Raw genomic sequence first — 21,733 nt, forward strand, 5'->3', positions numbered from 1 at the left:
CTACAGATAAGCGTTTAGGCAAATGAAGCAGTGGAGCATGATGAGAACATTAGCTTCTAACAAGATAACAGTAAAACCGTAAAAATATTACACGTCTGATAACTACTCTGCTGTAACATGGCAACAATGTCCAGCTGAACATCTTATTACATTTACATTTACGCATTTGGCAGACGCTTTTATCCAAAGTGACTTACATTGCATTGTATTATACATTTTTTTGTTTCTGACTATGTGCCCCTGTTCCCCTGTTATGGAACCCATGACCTTGGCATTGCTAGTGTCATGCTCTAACCACTGAGCCACAGGAAAGCCACAGGAAAGCTTATTATCATACTATTTGTTTGAATGCTAGCCAGCATGAAACATATTTTAATGCAATTTGGCCTAAATTGACTGTGATTCCTTTTTCCCCGGACGGATCTACCGTAGGTGATGGCCTTATTATGCTTATCAAAGCAGCAAGCCCTCCCTGCTTAGCCCGCTTTGCACATTCAGTGTTTTCCACGATAGCGAGGAAGCAAATATTTAATTGACTGTGCATCCTTCAATGCTTCCCGTGTGAGGAAAATCCAAGTTTATGGTGGCCTGAGAGAGAGAAAGAGAGGGCCATTCGTTCCACAAAATCAATGTGCCAATAAGAGCCAGGATCCAAAACATGACTGAGTGATTCGGTGCCATTAAAAATACATTACGGGCCAATCTGTGAACCAGCAGGGATTTGCTGGACTGTCTCTGAGCTGCCAGTGAGAGCCCGTATAGCGCGGAGGCCCGGCACTTAGTGCACTAAACTGAAAATCAATGTTCAATGTTGTCATGAGTGACTATGACCGTTCTTATCAGTATTTTTGCTTGGTGATTAATGGATTGGCCTTTCTGGAGTTTGGTTACAGCAGCGATAGAGATAACAGCACGATCCGTGTTTACCGTGATGTTCATCGGGGACATCAGAAATGAGCCGATGCGTTTCCTGCGGCGTAACCGTGACAACGTGGGCCGTGAAACCGTCAATGGTGGCCAAGAACTGTTTGGTTACAAACATTCTTCCAAATATCTTTCTCGGTGTTCATCAGAACAAAGAAATGTATACAGATTTGGAACAACTTGAGGGTGAGTAAATGAAGACAGAATTTTATTTTGGGGAAAACTTTTCCTTTAAAAAATAAAAAAGTATAGGGCCTGATGTCAGTTTGGGGTCAATTACCCTTATTTCTTTATGCATTGTGTCACATATTTTCAACACAATTGTGTCCTCGAACATGTCAAGTCACTCAACTCAACAAGCAAAAGAAGTGACAGTGTGCAGTGAAGCACAATACTGACAGAAAAAAAGTGTTTAAAGAGGTGTTAAGTGTGTGTGTGCATGTAATGTGCAGGTAATAATAATAATGCATTTTATTTGATGGCGCCTTTCAAAACACCCAAGGTCACCTCATAGCCGTCAAAGAGAAAAATTGGAACATAAAAGAAAAAATAATATATATGTAACGGTTTCAGCACCACCGGCCACGTCCCCCATGTCGTCACCTCCAGCTCGCTTCACCCGTTCCCTCTCCCCGGATTTCTGAACTCAGTTTCCCAGCATGCACCGCACATCCACCATTTTTGATTAGTCCACACCTGCATCACATCATCAGGATTCTATTTAAGTTTGCACCTTTTTGTTCTTCCCGGTTCAGTCTTGTTGTCTTCACTGCAATTCTTACCCCGATAAGTATACTTACCTGTTTTTGAATACTTGCCTGTTTCTGAATACTTGCCTGTTTCTGAATACTTGCCTGTTTTTGAATACTTGCCTGTTTCTGAATACTTGCCTGTTTTTGAATACTTGCCTGTTTTTGAATACTTGCCTGTTTTTGAATACTTGCCTGTTTTTGAATACTTGCCTGTTTTTGAATACTTGCCTGTTTTTGAATACTTGCCTGTTTTTGAATACTTGCCTGTTTTTGGATACTTGCCTGTTTTTGGATACTTGCCTGTTTTTGGATACTTGCCTGTTTTTGGATACTTGCCTGTTTTTGGATACTTGCCTGTTTTTGGATACTTGCCTGTTTTTGGAATAAACTCCTTTTTCTTATCTACCTCTGTGGTGTGCTCTCCGTCTACCAGCACCCTGACAATATACAGTATATACACAGATTACTGCACAGGACAAACCATGTAACAAACACTTGGCATACACAAATAAATTGCAGTAAGAATTCTGTAAAACATGTTTTAAAAAAGCCTTGGTAAAAAGATACGTCTTAAGACGTGTTTTAAAAGTCTGCAGACATTCGCTGTTTCTGATATCTAAAGGAATGGAGTTCCATAGGCGGGGGGCAGCATAGCTAAAAGTTCTAGCACCCATGGTAGTTTATCGAATCCGATGTACCACGAGAGAAAGTGAAGATGAAGATCTGAGAGCACGTGCAGGGGTGTAAAGTAAGTGAGTAATAAGATCTTAAAATCAACTCGAAACTTAACTGGAAGCCAGTGCAATTGCTGGAGAACAGGTGAGATATGAGCAATCGAAGGTGTTCTAGTGAGGACATGAGCTGCAGAATTCTGAACCAACTGGAGCTTAAGTAACAATTTTGAAGGAGCACAAGTGAGAAGAGTATTACAATAGTCTATACGTGAGGTGACTAATGCATGTATAAGAACTGCTGTGTTGTCGGTGGAGAGAGAAGAACGGAGAGAGTAAATATTACATAAATGGAAGTCTGCTATCCGGGTAACATTATTAATATGAGTTTCAAAGGATAATGTGGTATCCAAGATAACACCCAAGCTTTTGACATACGAGGAAGGAAGGATTAAATTATTATCAATGTGCATGGAAAAATCGTTAGATTTAGACAGAACAGATTTCGTACCAACGAGTAAGACCTCAGTTTTGTCACCATTTAATTTCAGGAAATTATATGAAAGCCAATCTTTAATTTCGGTTAGACAACTGGACAGAAAAGTTGGACAAAAAGAACCGGTGAGTTTGGCAGACAGGTAGAGTTGGGTGTCGTCCGCATAACAGTGGAAGTGGATACCGTGCTTCCTTAAGATGTAACCAATAGGGAGTATATAAACAATGAACAGAAGAGGGCCCTGAACAGAGCCCTGGGGAACACCAGTGGTGACTGTAGATGTTCTTGATCTAAAACACTTTAACTGAACGAGCTGAGTGCGTCCAAAAAGATATGACTTAAACCAAGACAGAGGCTTACCCGTAATCCCAATAGAAGCTAACCGATCCAGGAGTATTTTATGAGAGATAGTATCAAAGGCTGCATTCAAGTCGAGAAGGACAAGTATAGTCAATAATCCAGAGTCAGCTGCCAAAAACAGATCATTGGTAATTCTAACAATAGCAGTCTCTGTACTATGATAGGGACCAAAACCAGATTGGAACTGTTCATACAGATCATTATTAGAGAGGTGTTTATGAACCTGAATGGCAATACATTTTTCTACAATCTTAGATATAAACGGCAAATTAGAGATCGGACAGAAATGATCTATATTAGAGGGATCAGGTTTCTTAAGTATAGGTATAATAATAGCAGATTTGAGAAATGAAGGTACAGAACCAGAGACAAGTGAAGAATGGACAATTTTAGTGATCAATGGAGACAGAGCAGGTAAACAAACTTTAACTAAGGAAGTAGGTAGGGGGTCAAGTTGACATGTCGAAGATTTAGATTTACTTATCAGGCACATTATCTAAGTGGTAGTAGGTAGTGTAAAGGTAGAAAGCACAGAGTGAGGAGGTGGATGAAAAAATAATTGACTTGACTCAGGGCGAGGGGTACTAGTAAGTAATTGTTGATGAATATTTCTAACCTTTGACTCAAAAAAGGTCATAAAGCGATCGCATAGGTCATTGGAATAGCCACCAGATGGCAAAGGATCCAGGGGTCTCAAAATATTGTTTACAACTGAGAAAAGAGACTTGGAGTTCCCATTGTCAGCTCCAATAATGTTTGAGTAATAGTCAGATTTTGATTTAGATAGTGCTTCCTTGTAAACCTGAATATGTTCGGCATACATTTCTTCACGCAGTTCAGATGTAAACCAAGGAGCAGAATGTACTAATGAAACAGTTCGAATTTTCATAGGTGCGAAATCATCTAAGATCATGTTCAGTCCATTATTGTAGTATGAGACCAGTTCATCAACAGTAGAGAAGTCTGATTTATCAGATAAGATTGCAAATTCACCAGCAAGAGTATGCACATCAATGTTCTTAATATTTCGAAATGTGATGGGGCGACACGGTTTTACCTTAAAAACTGCCAATTTGGCGTTAAATGACACCAGCATGTGGTCTGATATAGACAAGTCAGAAACAGTACAATTATAAGGTGTTATACCAGAGCAGCAGACAAGATTGAGAATATGCCCTCTAGAATGAGTAGGCAGTGTGTTAAATTGCTGCAAACCAAAACCATCCAAACATGATACAAATTCACTTGTATATGCATTGCTGACATTGTCTATGTGAATGTTAAAATCGCAGGTGTATTACTTTTATATTTTTGTTTTGTAATTAATGATTAAAAACAAATTATTTTATAAAAGCAAAAGTCTGTAGTAAATATAACATATATAAAAATATATTAAAGTCATGTATTTTGCACAGCAATAGGATTTCCACGAAATAGCAAATCATCATTAAAATAGCCTATGTAAGAACTTTTGCACTCTGGCGGAGAGAGTAATGGAATTTCGTTCAATTTGCTTTTCTATTTGTTGACCCCTGAGTGAAAAAGCGTCGATGCTGTGATGTGTGAAAACAGATAATTGAACAGGCAGTCATCAGTTAACAGTATCTCTCTCTGCATGATTTATCCGTCGAACTAAGCCACATTCCAATACGACACAATATCTTCCAAGACCCAATATTGACACGAAGCATACAGCTGAAAGTGTGGGGCAGAACAGTCTGTTGGCAGTGCAAATAGACAGATGGTTAAATGTAGGGCAGCTGTGTGCCACCATTTAGCGGTTGTTTTTGTCCAAATGTGGGTCTCACCTCAGAGAAACTCAGTCAGTCGGTAATAAAATGAACACTTGCTCCAAATGCAAATATTGTACCCATTTATACATTTGGCAGATGCTTTTTGTCCAAAGTGACTGACACGAATGTAAGTTCACCTTGCTAATTAGTTAATTAATATTAATGTTTTTTAGGAAAAATGTAAATAATTGCCAGATTTTTGCTTAACAGGTATTAAAATTCTTTGAGTCAGCGGTCACAGTTTTTTTTTCATTTGAATTCAGTGGTAAATTTTAAATTTTAAACATGCTGCTAAATATTTAAATAATATGGAAATTGTGAGGCCTCTAGGCAACATCAGCCAATTGAACCAACTAAATGAACCAACTGGCCTGGCAGGCATTACCCGATGGCACAACAAGCTATGGTTGAGAACAATAATGGCGTTTCAGGTAGGCTATCTGCCTGTAGCACAAATGTTGTTCATAGATCATTGAGTCACACAGTTGACCACCCAGAGGCGACACAAATTTGCATATTAGCCTGATGTTATTGTCGCAATATGTGATTTCGAAAGTGCACCAAATGCTACCCCTGTTGAAAAAAACAGCATATGCTGGTTTGGTATGTTCTCATACTACCATTTTATGCTGATTTTGTTACCGCTTTAACATGACTACTGAAACTAAGGTCTGACTCCAGAATCACACCAAGATTCTTGACTTGATTTTTAGTTGTTTGAGCCCTAGAGTCAAGGTATGCATTCACCTTGAGAACTTCATCTTTGTTTCCAAATGCAATGACTTCAGTTATGGATTTGATAATGCGTGGTTGAAGTTTATTTTTAAAGACGTTCCTGCTCACGTGGGTAAACCTTTGTGAACAAGGCACAGGTCGATGCTGGATTTGCGGAGAGACTAAAATTAAAAAGCAGTGCTTTGCCATCAATATTGGATCCAATAGGAATCAGCAATCTTATGTACAACATTTTTGTACTATGCGTCACTATTGCTTTGTTAGAGATCGCTTGATGTGCCCTGAGCCCTATTTGCACTGGATTAGTATTACCTGGGGACCTCTAGTCATTTGTAATAATTGCAGAGGTTGTCTGTGATCTTAATCCTGTGCGAATCGGTCATGTCTGTAATTTGTAAAGTAAAAATTGCCCCACAAATTACCTACCATATTTTGACGAACACCGAGGTCCTGTGATAATATTAGTCCCGTGCGAATCGGCATCTTTGTGATTTGGTGGGCTCATACATAACTTTTCAAGGTTTTATCCACCGTTTGCAAATTATGGAGGCTGTTTTGAAGTGTTTTGGTATTATTTCGGGTGATGGGTCATATCCATAAGTTAACGGGAGTCTCCCGTTTGTTTATTTATCATGGAAACTCTCGTAACATTTGAGACCCTCGGTGATCTTCTATCCGGTTCGCGATCACGGGTCTCAAATGCTGACAGGTACAGTCATATATCATTAAACACCATACAACTACAGGCTATACAAACTATACGCAAAGCCTTGCCATCACATCCGGGAAATAAGTCAGTAAATTTGAGTAAAATCACAGGCTTCATTTATCCCGTGCGAATGCGCCTCATGAAAAACAGATGTTGGGAGGTGATATATATATATCACACGAGGTCCCCAGATAATACTAATCCCGTGCGAAAAGGGCGAATGTGTAACCTAACGTTACGTCTCTGAAGGCTACTAACTACTAAGTTCACTACGCAAACTGCTATCCAATCATAGCAGTGGGCGTTTACTTCCAAGTCTTCAATGAGAATGTAAAAACCAGGCGAACGTCATAAGTAGACCTCATGCAACAGTATAAAACAATAATCAAGCCCAGTTCATGACACCTTTAAAGCACATTTACTGTACTGAGGATTTATGAACTTCATCGCCACCTGCTGGGCGTGCTGTACTAAAAACAGGTTTACAGTACACACAGCAATGTCTGATACTCTGGCTGAATGCCAAAAAGCCGTGTGTTTATATGTCATTGTCGTGGTTGCTTATTGTTTATCTCGTGCCCTTTTACTCAGTCTTTCTCGAGAGGAATGGACATAATAAGAATTTCATTGAATCCGTCAGCTGTCTCCATCCGCGAGGGGGCGACAGCATAGATCCTGCGCAGACCAACTGCTTTGCGCAGACGACTCGCACTTCTTCTTCGGTGAGTGTCATCATCCTCTACTTCCTCTACGAAATCATGGCGGTCTACGGCCCGGTTGTGAAGATCCACCCGGTGGTTTTAGCATCGATAGTTGACTCCTACGAGCGCAGAAATGAAGGGGCAAGTCGTGTGATCGGAACATTATTAGGTGAGGCGTTTAATTCGTATTCGTATTTGAACAGGTTACGTTTAAAAATGGCAACACACGTCGTTGTGTTGTGAAGCATGTGTTGTAGGCGATCAGGATAACTGTAGTGTATTGAATATGCGATCAAGTGCTAGATGATAATTTATCACATATTGTCTTTGTCATTATTTCAATTGTTTAATTTGTGTCTCACAGGAACCATAGAAAAACATTCAGTTGAGGTCACCAACTGTTTCTCTGTTCCTCACAATGAGTCTGAAGATGAGGTGAGACAAAACAATACTGTGGTGGTGGTACCATGGTACAGAGATGATGACAATTGTTAATACCATGGTAGTTTGATATATAAGATGTTAATGAATGATTTTCATATTTATATTTAACAACCTTTACGTTGTTCCCTGTGGTACTTTAAAGAATATGGTATTACAATGTACTTTGGTTGTATTTGTTAGTCGCTGTAGTTGGAAAAAAATGCTGCAGTATCTACTAAACTGCTACAAAAACACAAGCTTGAATGGTTATTGTAGGTTTAGTCTGTTTACATTTTGTATATTGCACTGTACAAAACTAAGATGTAATGTTCAAACAGTCCATTTATTTTTAAACTATGGGCTGATATTTCAACATTTCTTAACATTTAATATTGAGTTGCATGAAGTATTCATTGCTGCTATCTCACGACAGCAGATGCAAAGCCATTATTGCCACTCAATGACCTCTTTTGTGTGTCTTTTGTAGGTGGCTGTGGACATGGAGTTTGCCAAGAACATGTATGAGCTGCATAAGAAGGTTTCACCGAGTGAAGTTATTATTGGATGGTATGTGGTCACTTTTCTTTAAAGAGCTTTGTCATTTGAGTCATCACAATTGGGCTACTCGATCAGTGCCTGTACAATGCACTTACCCATTGTGGTATATTTGCATTCATACTGTCACTGATCATGTTTAAGAATATGCTTTCAGAGGTTCATCTTGCCTCTGTTATAGGTATGCCACAGGATATGACATCACAGAGCACTCTGTTCTGATTCATGAGTATTACAGCCGAGAGGCTACAAATCCCATTCACCTCACAGTGGACACGGCACTTCAGAGCAACAAAATGAACATCCGCGCCTACGTCAGGTCGGTTTTCCTGTCTTTCTCTTCTTGTTCACATTGTGTTTGTTTCTATTATTGTTTTTTTTTTCATTTAATGGACCCATTAAGGAATTGTCAGGATGTATATAAAATAAATGGTATATACCTACTTAGAAGTGATACTTCACCCAAAATGAAAATTCTGTCATCATTTACTCACCTTCGAGTTGTTCCAAATCTGTATAAATTTCCTTGATCTGATGAACACAGAGAAAGATATTTGGAAGAATGCTTATAACCAGACAGATTTTGGCCCCCATTGACTACCATAGTAGGAAAAATTACTTTATCTATTCTGTTTTTTGTTCGGTTGAACACAAAAGAAGATGTTTGAAGAATGTAGGACAGCAAACAGTTGGTTTTACTACCATTGCATTTTTCTACTATGGGAGTCAATGGGGGGCAAAATCTTTCTGGTTATAAGCATTCTTCCAAATATATTTCTCTGTGTTCATCAGAACAAAGAAATTTATACAGATTTGGAACAACTCCAAGGTGAGTAAACGATGACTGAATTTTCATATGTGGGTGAAGTATCACTTTAATAACCACAACTATACAATTTTTACAAACAAAAATACAAACTAAATTTGAAAAATATTACCACATTAAATTGTAATGTGTCATGGAGGCTTTAAGTGTTTTTTAGTTTAGTAAACATTTGCTTCAAGTAATTATTGTTCTAGATAATGGCAGTACTACTGATGCTTTAGATAGACTAGCATCATTACTTTAACTTCTTTAATGATCTTAAGTGACAAAATACCTTGTTGAAATGCTTGAAAGAATTTATTTTATAACTTTTTGCTTTGTGCTTTTAGTTCACAGATGGGTGTCCCAGGCAAGACAGTTGGTGTCATGTTCACCCCACTGACAGTCAAATATATTTACTATGACACAGAGCGCATTGGAGGTCAGATATTATCCTGTTTACAAAATGCAATGAATTTCACTAGTTATTACTTTAGAGTGCATTCTCATAATGGATTTAACCCATCTCTTGACAGTTGACCTTCTACAAAGAACTCGTGCTTCTCCCAATCGCACCAACGGGCTGACCACAGATCTGGCCCAGGTGGGCAGTGCCGCTGGACGCATCCAGGAAATGCTGTCCACAGTACTTACATATATAGAGGATGTGCTGGTGAGTGTCTCTTTAGAAGTTTACTTGGAGTTTACAGTTATTACTTAACAATGAATTTTAAACTGTATTTTGTTAATTCTTCTAAAATATCTTTTCATGTCAGTGACTCCAACAGCCTAAGATTATACATACAAACCTATAAAATTTGTTTGTCAAAAGGTGATTTAAAACAGGAGAAACTGGATATGACCAGTTCTTGCATCTGCATAAATACATTTTATCCATAATTTTTAGTAATATTCAACTACATTTTCAGTATTTTCATAGAATAAACTAGAAGGTATCAATAGTTGGATTCCTTTTAGATACAGATTATTTTAGTTTGATCAAAACCTGAAGTGGTTTATCCAGTGCTTTGCTTTACTTATCTTTATTTTTTTCTAGTCTGGTAAAGTGATGGCAGATAACAGTGTTGGTCGCTACCTGATGGATCTTGTGAACAAAGTGCCCAAGATCTCAGCAGAAGATTTTGAAAGCATGTTGAACTCCAACATTAATGTGAGTGACATTCTGAAATATTCTGCGTATTTGACGTGCTTTAACATGTTAAACTGAGAAAAAGTTGTGCTGGTGCTTCTGAAATGCTTAAACCTTTCTGTTTCTCACAGGATCTGCTGATGGTCACCTACCTGGCCAATCTCACTCAAGCTCAGATCGGGCTCAATGAGAAACTAGTTGTTCTGTAGATGGAAATACTAAATAAAAACCTGTTTGTCATTCCAACAACCTTTGTGTGATCATTTTTTATCTGTCTGTATGTGTTTGTGTGTTTATCGGTTTTAAATGTATCCTTAAAACCTGTGAACAATAACATTATATTTAACTATCTAAAAGAAACAGAAATTACGTAATCTATTGGAAAATACAGAAATTTACCAGAGAGAAAACGTTAACGTTTGGACCGTAATGACGTCCGTTTTGATGCTGTCAGCGGACAAGTAGGCATACGTCATGCTCGTGAAATGACGTCACCAGGAAGACCGCCGATGGAAAGATGGCTGCGTTCCGCTGTCGGCGAGACCCGTGCGGTTTCATCTGTCTCATTTTAACTTATTTTAGCGTTTTTTATGCTGACTATGTCGTGATACAGTACGTCTTGATCCCCGCGTATTCCGGAAGGTGAGTAACGGCAGCCGCATTTGGTGAGCTCATCTGTTTATTATAGTTCTATAGAATCTCCCGTAACAACATCCGAAGTAATGCTAATTCAAGAGTATTGCGCGTGCTGAGTTCGAAATCAGATTTCTTTGCGTTTGAATAAATGCAAGTTATAGAAACACTTCGTTGCCATTCTTCGTGCAGTAGTGCCGTTCAGCGTGTTGTACTACTACGCTGCCAGTCTCTGTTACAGTAGGTTTAGGGTTTCAGGGTGTATCATATTTGAGATCAAGATGCTACTTGATCATCAAATGGTTCCTACACTTTGAGTACAATAAAACCTTGGTTCATTTCTTAAGGGTATGACTATCAAGGTACTACAAGGTAAAGCATGTTTGCAGATTTGTTTTCTCAATCATTGTTGCCACTGAAATTATTTGGATATGTATCATGGTACTAGAGATGCACTGATACATCGGCTACCGATATTTATGGACTGATTTCTGATGTACAGTTTGTGGCATGAAAAAGGCTAATATAACGAATCAAAAGATAAGTTGCCCTATTGTCTGATTTTTTCGATCTAATTCATGTTCAGTAAAAATGATTATACCTTTAAGGGATACATACTTTACTAGCAAATCAAACTTTCCCCATGTTTTACTCACCCTCAAGGCATCCTAACTGAATATGGGTTTCTTCTTAAAGAATGCAGTCGGAGTTATAATACCACGTATCATTTTACTTCCAAGCGATAGAATGGGAGTGAATGGGTGTTGACTTTTTGAAGCTCCAAAAAGTGCATCCATCGATCAAAGAACTGGTCGAAATTCTGAAGCAAATCCATGTGTATGTTACTGGGAGAAATACCCATATGGACAGCGCTATTAACGTTGATGTCTAGCTTCCGTCATCTCTCAAATGCGCGTGAACCAGAGGCTTGTTTTTCCGGTGTAACAGCAAATTCTGTGACCCTAGTAGGCGCTGTTGTCACTGTGCAAATACGGCTCTCGCTAAATACTTGGTGTTTCGAGTCTGACGTCATCACGCAGCCGTGTTTTTTAGGCAAGTTAAAGAATCATATGTACTTTAGATACTTTAGGGTTAGGGTAAGGGTTTCGTAAGACTCGAAACAGCAAGGATTTAGTCAAAAACAACAAGCCACACACCAAGGATTTAGTGAGTGCCTACTAGGGTCACAGAATACGACGGTCACAGAATTTGCTGTAACACCGGCAAATGACGGTGACGAAAGCTCCCGCCAGAGTACACGCTATCCTATTGGAACAAAACGAAAAATTCCCCGTTCGTCACCGGAACTTACAACACGCCTGCATCATCTGACGGTTATATTTAAATAAAAAAAATGATGCGGCCATAAACTAACTATTATACCTTAATGCATGTGTTTTTGAACTTTGCCCATTTAAAACATAATCAAAATCAAAATATATATATTTTAATGAAAAAGCGAGCAGTGTCAGCCAGAAAAATCCTATCGGTGCATCCTGATATAGTACCATACAAAGACCATGGTATAAGTATGGTAACCATTCAATACCATGGCATGCATCTGTACCATGGTATTACCATCTGATGCCATCACTGTACCATGGTACCACCACAGTTTTTATTTTTTGTAAGGGACTGTTCTAGGGCTGTACATCTCCATCTCTGTCATGTGGAGTCCAGTTTAAACCCTGATCAAACACATTCAAAGAATACTTTTGAATTGATTTTGGTCGAAACTAAACTCTGCAGGATAGTGGGCATAGCCCTGGACTGAATGTACTACCTGGAAGTTTTAAGTCACATTTGTTGTTTTTTATTTCTTTTCTTTGTGTTTAGTGTATGGTGCACTCTCCATGGATCTGTGTTTAATATTATTCTGTTACTACTGCTGGCGTGCCATTCTAAAGCAGTGTTCTCTGACCCTGGTGAGTGTTCTTGGGGCTGACAATGGCCATTTCTTGTTATTTACGGCCCAAACTGGTTTGATCTAATTATATGATTCATTCTGGCTCTGTGGTTCATATACACAACAATCAGTCACCGTTGACCTTTCTGTATCAAGTCATTAAAACTAAAGTCACTCTGCTTCCTTCATACAGATGTCATAATGTCACCATCACCTTCTGTTTGTTTCAATTAGTTTTCTGATAAATATGTCTAATTGATCAAACATTGATGCATGTTTTAGTTTAGTCTGAGGTTGTGTTAACAGTCGTTTGTTTTTGTAGGTATGGTTCCTCTGCCCGAAACAGCCATCGACTTTTCTGACTTGAGGTCCCAGTCTAACCGGCTTAATGACAGAGTATGTTCTGTTTCTCTTCCTGACATGCAACTGGATTAAAGTTGTGTCTGTGTTGTGTTTGTAGCAAATACACTATTTGTTTTTGTTTCTCTTACAGTTGTTTTTCTACATTTATGTGGGCATTGGGAAAACCAAACCTTACCCACAGTGTGTATGATATTTGCATCTGATTTGCATCTGTTTTTGTTACTTGTCTTGTTGGTTTTTGTCAGGGCTGTGAGGGCTGGACAGTGTGCAGTCGCTGTGAGACGTATCGACCTCCTCGTGCCCATCACTGCAGAGTTTGTCAGCGCTGCATCAGGCGAATGGACCATCACTGCCCGTGGTCAGTCAACTTTATCCTCTACCATCAGGACGTCGACTCTTATTCAGGGTTGCCAGATCTGCCTAACAAAACCAGTCCAATCGAAACTAATCCAATGCCCAAACACCAAAACTCTAAATATGCCAGTGCTATACCTACAGACATCATACACTTGCAGACTTTTTGAAAGTTTCAGATAGAAATACACTAACTGATCAAATCTGCAGACTGGCACAGACTTTCTGCAACAAGTCCAGACTGAAAATCTGAGCAAAAGTCTTGTAGTGTATTTTCGCCTTTAGCCTAAAAAAGACTGCTGGTTAACAAAATCATTTATCACCTTTAATCTGCGGAATAAAAAATAATAAAACCTGCGGCAACACTTTAAAAGTAGCCCAGTTCTGTGGAAAAACTGTGGACTTGGCCACCCTGCTGTTTTTCCTACATCTCTTGCTTTCCATCTCAGATTTTGTTGTTACCGGCTGTGTTTGGAATAGCGTAATGACATGCAGATCTTTCTGCAGCATATTGTATGTGGTATGCAAATATTCTAAATGCATAGATTATGTGGCTTGTCCAATATCACGCTTGCTTGAGATGCTGTATCCCATAAGACAATGTGCTGAACCTGTTTTCTGATCACAGTTTTTTGCCTCATTTCTTTTTATAGGATCAATAACTGTGTTGGAGAGCTCAATCAGAAATACTTCATACAGTTCCTGTTCTACACAGGTAAGGTTTAGCTCTGAAACACTCGCATTGGCTTTTTGAATCCTTGGAACCACTTTTGAGATTTTCCTGTTGGTCCTGTTAGATATATAGTTTTAGTTTAGTAAAGATTTTTTAGAAGGTTCTTGCGTATCTTTTGATTTTCAGGCATGGCCAGTCTATATTCCATGGCGCTTGTGGTGTCGGCATGGGTGTGGAGAATAAGGAGTGAAAGAGAGGGAGATGGAGATGAAGGAGAAGAAGCTCCCAGTAAACATCTGATTGTGTAAGTCACAGATATCTTCTGAGATGCTTTATATATTGGATGCTCTCCCATTTAGCTTGTTTACTTGTTTGCCTTGTTTCCAATGATCACAAGAGCCCCGAGAACATTAACGCCTGCTCTCTGACTGTGGATCTTCATCTTTTGTTCCACAGGGCGCATTATATTATTCTGTTGGTGGAGTCTATACTGTTTGGGGTTTTTGTCTTGGTTATTTTTTATGACCAGGTATGTATGAACATTATTTGCCCAATTATAACATTTTATTATCATTAATAAAAATAGAATGGAATAAACTAGAATTGAAAGATGAATACAAATAGACTAGTTTATCAATGTAGAATGTTTTAAGTATAGATTTTTTTCATTTATGATGTAAAAAAAACTGTAAAAAATGTAATCTCAATGTCGTCGTTGTAATATTTGCTTATGGATTTGCCAGTATATACTATATCATCAGATGTATACCATATAGGCACCTTTACTGCAAAGGCTTGTCACATTTTGTATTGATTTCGATTCATACAAAAGAAAATAAGATTCCTGCAGATTGAAATGGCAACAGTACAGCCAAAGCCTGAAACCTAAGCTTACTTAAACCTTGATCTGTTTTTTCCTATAGGAAGGTAATCTTGATACCAAGTGTTGAAGTTTAAATGTGTTTCTGTCTCTGTCTTTTATCGTCTCAAGCTGGTGTCCATTATAACAGATGAGACGCCGATCGAACAGATGAGAAACAGGCTGATGAAAGACAAGTCCAACAACACCCAACCGAATCATGTCGCTCACACAAGAAAACCCAAAATCGCATTGCTGAGGGAGGTGTTTGGACGCGGTAAGTTTATTAATGTGAATTATCTGTCTTGGTCTTTACAGGTGGTTATTATCAGTTGTCAGAAACACAATCACATTAAATCTTTGCTACTTATGTAAACATTGTTTAAACCCTTGTCACCCTGTCAGTAAATTTACAAAAAAGTGTATTACAAATCCAATGCAACAAGGCTGCAACCACAACCTTAAATGCCATATATAAGTTGCTTTAATGTGTCTCTTTTGCATTTTTAGGATCAATACTATGTTGGCTGTTCCCACTTCATTCTGCCCCTCCCTCCGCTGGTGGCATCAGTTATTCTGCACTTCCTGACTATGATGTGTAAAGCGTCTTTGTCATCAGTTCTTTTCTAACGTTCCATCAGTATCATGTTTAGAACACTGTGAATATTGTGGTACCAAGTGCAGATTTACTCATTTACTCACATTCATCAACGATGAATAAAAATGGTGATTTTATTAGGACAAAGAATGCTGCTTTTGGTTCTTGAACACAAACTGTTTCAAGTTACTTATCAGGACAAAAGTTACACTATATCCCCATTTAGTTTTTGCCTAAATCATGATTTCTTGTCTCTTTAAGTGGCACAGGGCCATTTAATGGTTGCTGTTAGACGATAATGTTCAAAGAAGTTTGTTGTTTTCTCTCCTTCTGACCTTGCCACGACTTTTATTTATCTGAACACTGACAGGCTGTGTAATGCACACTAACACTTACACAAGGTTGTTATTTTTTAAATATACATACGTGTTTATTTCAGGTAATGCAATGGGTCTCTTTCATTCTGTAATTGTCATTGTGTGTTTTAGCCTGTTCAAGTACATGGACTGTGCTCCATTTGACATATTTGGATTGTATATAAAGATGTATTTTATACCTTTGATTTCAGTTTCTGATCAATTGTTGCTGCATTTTCAGGGTACTGGAATACGTTGAAGTGCTTTTTTATTTTGTTTGTATTGATAATGTTTTCACTGTTTGACAGCTTGAGGGATGTGTGTACATAACAAATGAACCCTGTATATTGATAATGTTTACATTGATATTTATTGTAATTTATCAGTGGATTTGTGCTGCTCTGACTTAAGTGAAGTAAAATATGTCTTTCATATTCTGGCTTTGCTTCTCTTTACAACGACAAGCTCGAGTGGAAATTAATATCCATTATAAAACATTTAGGGATATAAGACACTTTATTGGTGTGTATCAATTCATATCATAAATACATTGTTTAAATAATTGATTGCATTGCAAATTATGGTTGCATTATCCATAAATTAGCTTGCCCATACAGTGACATTCTGACACAGGCGTATCTTTAAAAAGTGTTTGAGTGGTAAACATTAATATTTTATTGACGCACACCGCATTTAATTGAATAAGAACTCATTAAAATGGGATCATATTAATTTTTCATTAATACACAGGCGCTCTGTGAGCTGTGCGCTGACTGGTCCTATGCCGGATCACGTGCTGATGTTGTTTTTGTTGCCCTGCCCGCTTCCTGGTTGCAAAAATCATGTGATAATGTGACTTTAGTTTCACGCATCACTTTTGCGCTACGTGACAACATTTACCAGCAGCAAAACTCCCGAATTCACGGCGGAATCTTGTCGTTTACGGTATGGCTGACGGGGAAAGATCGCCGTTGCTGTCGGACAGTCGCGATGTAATCAACGGGCTGTCAACGGGAGATGAAACCTACAGACCGCAGACCAAACCACAAAGTAAGAGTCAAGCATGGATGAGATTGGTGACAGAGGCTGTGCGATTGTTTTAAATCCTACTGAGCTGTCTTGCCTGTTTATCTATACGGCACTTTGTTAGCATAATAGGCATACTTTTAAGTAATTTCTATGAAACCCAAAAACGCGTAGTCAACTCACGGGTGATTGAAACCCAGCCAGAGTTTGTTTACTTGGATTTGTGAAACATGGGCTGTGATTCAACACCTAACGTTAGTCAGCCGTCTGTCTAGATCAGTGGTTCTCAAACTGGGGGCCCCAAGATGGATCCAGGGGGGGGCACAGATTTTGTGGCATTTTATGAAATATAGAAATTTATCATAGATTTTATGCAATCAAACATCAGAAAAATGACACCACCACCCAAAAGAATTGAGGTTCCAGCATTGTATAACTGAATGTTTTTGGTTTAATTAAAATTCTAAGTTTAAGATTATAAGTCTTTATTTGGGGGGCCGCAAAGCCATGCACTCTACACAAAGGGGGCCTTACAACGAAAAAGTTTGAGAACCACTGGTCTAGATAGCACTTTTGCCAATCTGTGATCCAGTTTCTTGCCAAATGAAATACAAACATGAACAGGGAAATGATACAAAAACAATGATGCAACATTTTAAATGGACACACATTTACTCAAAAACTTACTTAAAAAAACTTTTATAAAGAAATAAAATCAGGTGTTTTTTATTGTTGTGTATAAAGCCAATGAATGATTTGAACTCAAAAAAATTGTGAAAGAATAAGCAAAAATAATTGAGTTAGTAAAATATCCAAGAGCAAAATGATCACATCAGACCTTGATTCACAAATGTTTTCTATGAAGGCAGTTTATTCATTTAGATTTATCTATGTAGATTTGTTTATGTAGTGATCTAGGTATTTGTTATTATAGTTTTGATTTTAGTTTCATTTAGTTTTATTAATATTTTTAATTACCTTTTATTTTTAGCAGTTTTTGTGTTCATTTTAGTTAAAGTTTTTGGCAATTTTGTACATGCTTTTGTCATTTTACAATTTATTGGTTTATTTTTAATGTTGCTATATAAGAACAATTATTTTTTATTTTAGTTTATTATTATAATTTTACTGCTTTTTAAACTTTTTGAGTTAAGGGTGGAGTTAAGTTTTTCCAATTTTTTAGCGCAATATTTTATTTGGTTTCAATGAACAAGAACGTTTTCAAAGTTTTAATTTTAGTAAACTAAAATTACCTTGTAAGCAAACTGTACAGATTCCAGATTATCACACAGTTATCTGCAGATAGATGCCAGGTTACATAACTTCCGTCAATAGTATTCTGTGACAAATCTATATTCGTCTTCACTATCCAGTATGCAAGCATATGATTCATGTAACACCAATAAAACAAATAATAAATAAGGTGTGACACTGTCTTCTTTCATTGCAATATTGTCTATCACTGGATGCCTTTTGCTCCCTTTCTGTGTCTCTCCTTGCTCTCTCTTGGTCCCAGGTTTTCCAGCGTTTCCATCAGCGCCGGCCATGCCCTCAATGATGTTGGGAGAGGCTCCTCCACCGTACTCCCCGCTGGGCTCTCCAGAGAGTGATAGCGCTCATGTCATCAGCTGCAGAGTGTGTCAGTCGCCTATTAGCGTAGAGGGCAAGATCCACCAGCATGTGGTCAAATGTGACGTCTGCAATGAAGCTACAGTGAGTTTACACACATTTAGAATACATAAAATGCTTTGTATGTTCATTCTCTTTTTAATGTTTCAGTAATAATGCTAAAGTGATAGTTTAGACTGTGACATCACTTCCTGTTTTATCCATTTAGCCCATAAAGAATGCTCCGGCAGGAAAGAAATATGTGCGATGTCCATGTAACTGTCTTCTTATCTGCAAAGTGACGTCACAGAGGATTGCCTGTCCCCGTCTTTACTGGTGAGAGACATTTAAAAGGAGTAGTAAGGCTTTGTGTTGGGTGTATCGCTTTGTGGCCCCCCCAATAAAGATTTATAATCTGAAAAATAGAATTTTAATTAAACCAAAAACACGTTTAACTGTACAATGCAGGAACATCAATTCTTTTGGTTGGTGGTCTCATTTTTCTGATATTTGATTACACAAAATTAATCATACATTTATATATTTCAAGAAATGTCCCCCCCGGATCCATTTTGGGGCCCCCTAGGGGGCCACAGTCCCCAGTTTGAGAACCAAGAAGATAAATACAGCTTGTTTTTAACAGCAATAGATTTCCAAAACAAAAATGTTGTGTATTTATGTTGCTTGTAAAGATTCTGTCATTTATATAATAATGTTTTTGTTTTTGTGAATTAGTAAGCGCGTTATTAATTTACATCCAGTACATCCTGGGCCAGTGAGTCCGAACCCTCAGCCCAGTGGTGCCAGAGTTTCATGTGGCCACTGTGGAGAAACATTTCTGGTAATCGTTATCATTGTCATCTTCAATATAAAAGAAATCAGGTTCATATTAGCTTCCACTTCATAGCTTTTTATCGATTAATTTAGTCTTAATTGTATTTATGAGAGAATGCATAATGTAACAATGTCTGTCTATTGTTGCTTTAGTGGACAGAGTTTACAGATCGGACATTGGTACGCTGTCCACACTGCAAAAAAGTGTATGTTTAATACCATCCACAAACATTCAGTAAACACGACCAGTTAAACATTTGCACACATTTGACATTTTTTACAAACGGTTATGGTTAAATATTTAAAATTGGTTTTGTAAACTCATGTCAATTTAAAGGAATCTACTTACTAAACAAAAAGTTAAGAAAATACTTTTCATTGCTGAAACTGTCTTGTTACTCATTGCTATATCTGTTATATGTCTTTTCTTTTTATCCACATAGCTCATCAATTGGCCAGAGGTACCCTAGAAAGCGGAGTCTGATATGTTTCCTCTTGTGTTTGATCTTCACCATAGCAACAGCAGGACTGATGGTAAGAACGAAGCCAGTTTCTACTTTACGATTTTCAAGCACTACAATTTTCAATGCATACATATTTTTCTATGTTTTGTAGGCCGGTACGTGGTGGAAGGCACGCCACTTTAAGGGGATTTATGCATCCTGGGTGTTCCTCCTTGTCCTGGTTCTGATCACTTTGGTCAGAGCTTTGTACTGGGCCTGCATGAAGATCAGTGAACCACTGCACAACTACTCGTAGAAGAGAGACCGAAGAGGAGGTACTGTAGAAGTGAAACGTAAGAGCCAATAGTCCAAGTAAAGGGATGGACAGAACAAAGCTTTTTACAGAGAGACTTGAGACTGATGTTTTGTTTACATGGGTAAAGCTCATAGAACATTTCCAAGCCATATTCGACCCCACAAATGAAAAAAGGAACTGGGAAAATATGAAATATTAGTGGTGAAATGTGACCTGGACATCTTTTTGTGAGATTCACCACATGGGGTTTGTCGCTATGTTATGTTTTCTGTGCATTGCACCATGCTTGAACTAAACATCTTCTCTAATCTGATATCCACTTCCAAAACAGGGCACACAATTTAGAAATATACACAGAAAGAAATACAAGCAAGCCACTTTTGGAAGCAAAATGTGATCCTTATGATATAAAAATGAGTTTTTATTGTGCTGTTACTGTATAAAATACTCTGGAAGCATTACAGAAATATACATGCAGGTGAACGCATTGCTGTCAGGCTACGTGCCTGCGTGACCGCGTCCTTTAATTTTATACCCAGTAAAGCATAACTTGCGAAGCTTCAAGTTTTTTTAATTTCTCTGTATTATGAAGATGTTGTCACTTCTAGCTTTACCAAACTAGGTTTCTTTGTTCTGGCAAATTACATAAGAGCAAGTAAGAACAAATTAAAGGAAGTGAACATGCCACACAAGCATTTAGAAGAAAAGAGGATGATGACAAAAGCATTATTTTTTACAACAGATAAATATGTAAATATATAGGACCAAACTGCTGTAATCCACATTATAGAATATTTTGAACAATGTGGCACTTTAATGTCACATTATTGAAATGTGCTTTACATGAATAATAGCCAGTAAGGACGTCAATTATTCCTTCAAATAATTGAAGCAATTATTTTCCTCTTACCAACATTAACCGTATCTTACTATGTCTACACTCTCAAAAATAGGGTATCAACCACATTTTGTTAACTAAAATATCTCTAAATATCCAGCTATTTCCAAGAATTTATAAACATTCTGGAGATTTCCTAATAAACTGTTTCTAAAGGTTGATGTCAATGCCTATGTTTTGTACTGTGGTTGTATATCAGCAATAAAATGTTCCGTATCTGCTACTGAGAACTACACCTGCAGCATTACCCAGTAGAGTAAAATAGATATTTTAATAGTGATATTTAGTAAATTATTAAAAAATCTATGTATCAATCGATGTTAATGTACTGTATGATGATCTTAATTCGAACTGGAAAGAGTTTATATAAACACATGCACCATGCATATAATTCATGAACGCAGATAGAATAGAACATTCACCTACTCTATGAAAAGCAGGATGTTTATTTTTGAATAAGTTTATGAATTGTTTACATGGCTGTGCACTTTATTTATACTGTGCATTTATTTGTTTAATTTGCACTCTACGTTTTGTTAAAAATGTTAGATTGTTGCACTACATTTTAGCTATATCGCTGATAGATACTACCCATGTCGTGATTTTGTTGTGGATTGTTTTTGTACATTCCGTTGCGACTAAAATGTTTGCTATTTCTGAGTATGTGTATGTGTTGTTTACTGTTTCTGGCCATTTACATTTTTCTGGTGGCAGACAGCATTTAATGTCAATCTTATGAATTGATGATAGACTACGGTGAACCCTTGGAAAGGTTCAAATGATTTTTTGAGG

At 37.7% G+C, this 21,733-nt stretch overlaps 3 protein-coding genes across 4 annotated transcripts; all 3 read left to right on the forward strand.

The window, feature by feature from the left end:
- The first annotated feature begins 7,175 nt into the window (after window positions 1–7,175).
- eif3f (eukaryotic translation initiation factor 3, subunit F) lies at window positions 7,176–10,323 on the forward strand. Its single transcript, XM_057332256.1, has 8 exons — window positions 7,176–7,310; window positions 7,506–7,576; window positions 8,052–8,131; window positions 8,301–8,438; window positions 9,275–9,366; window positions 9,461–9,597; window positions 9,982–10,095; window positions 10,206–10,323. The coding sequence occupies exons 1-8, from the start codon at window positions 7,199–7,201 to the stop codon at window positions 10,281–10,283; spliced, it is 822 nt and encodes a 273-aa protein (XP_057188239.1). The 5' UTR covers window positions 7,176–7,198; the 3' UTR covers window positions 10,284–10,323.
- Window positions 10,324–10,572: 249 nt separating this feature from the next.
- Window positions 10,573–16,250, forward strand: zgc:77880 (zf-DHHC domain-containing protein). The gene is made up of 9 exons (XM_057331679.1): window positions 10,573–10,716; window positions 12,544–12,632; window positions 12,936–13,009; window positions 13,222–13,334; window positions 13,984–14,045; window positions 14,190–14,307; window positions 14,460–14,532; window positions 14,995–15,139; window positions 15,373–16,250. Exons 1-9 carry the CDS (start codon window positions 10,592–10,594, stop codon window positions 15,462–15,464), a joined length of 891 nt encoding a protein of 296 aa, XP_057187662.1. The 5' UTR covers window positions 10,573–10,591; the 3' UTR covers window positions 15,465–16,250.
- A 358-nt stretch (window positions 16,251–16,608) lies between these two features.
- On the forward strand, window positions 16,609–21,601 carry pip4p1b (phosphatidylinositol-4,5-bisphosphate 4-phosphatase 1b). 2 transcript variants are annotated; one of them, XR_008962798.1, is made up of 7 exons: window positions 16,609–16,866; window positions 18,359–18,555; window positions 18,680–18,786; window positions 19,186–19,332; window positions 19,438–19,490; window positions 19,728–19,818; window positions 19,900–20,014. XR_008962798.1 is itself a non-coding variant. In XM_057331646.1 (7 exons), the coding sequence occupies exons 1-7, from the start codon at window positions 16,764–16,766 to the stop codon at window positions 20,041–20,043; spliced, it is 801 nt and encodes a 266-aa protein (XP_057187629.1). In that variant the 5' UTR covers window positions 16,610–16,763; the 3' UTR covers window positions 20,044–21,601. The 2 variants fall into 2 exon arrangements, 1 of the variants encoding a protein (XP_057187629.1); XM_057331646.1 differs by having other exon boundaries at window positions 16,610–16,866; window positions 19,186–19,291; window positions 19,900–21,601.
- The last annotated feature ends 132 nt before the right edge of the window (window positions 21,602–21,733 follow it).

Source organism: Triplophysa rosa, linkage group LG4 (assembly GCF_024868665.1).
Source record: "Triplophysa rosa linkage group LG4, Trosa_1v2, whole genome shotgun sequence".
Taxonomy (NCBI): domain Eukaryota; kingdom Metazoa; phylum Chordata; class Actinopteri; order Cypriniformes; family Nemacheilidae; genus Triplophysa; species Triplophysa rosa.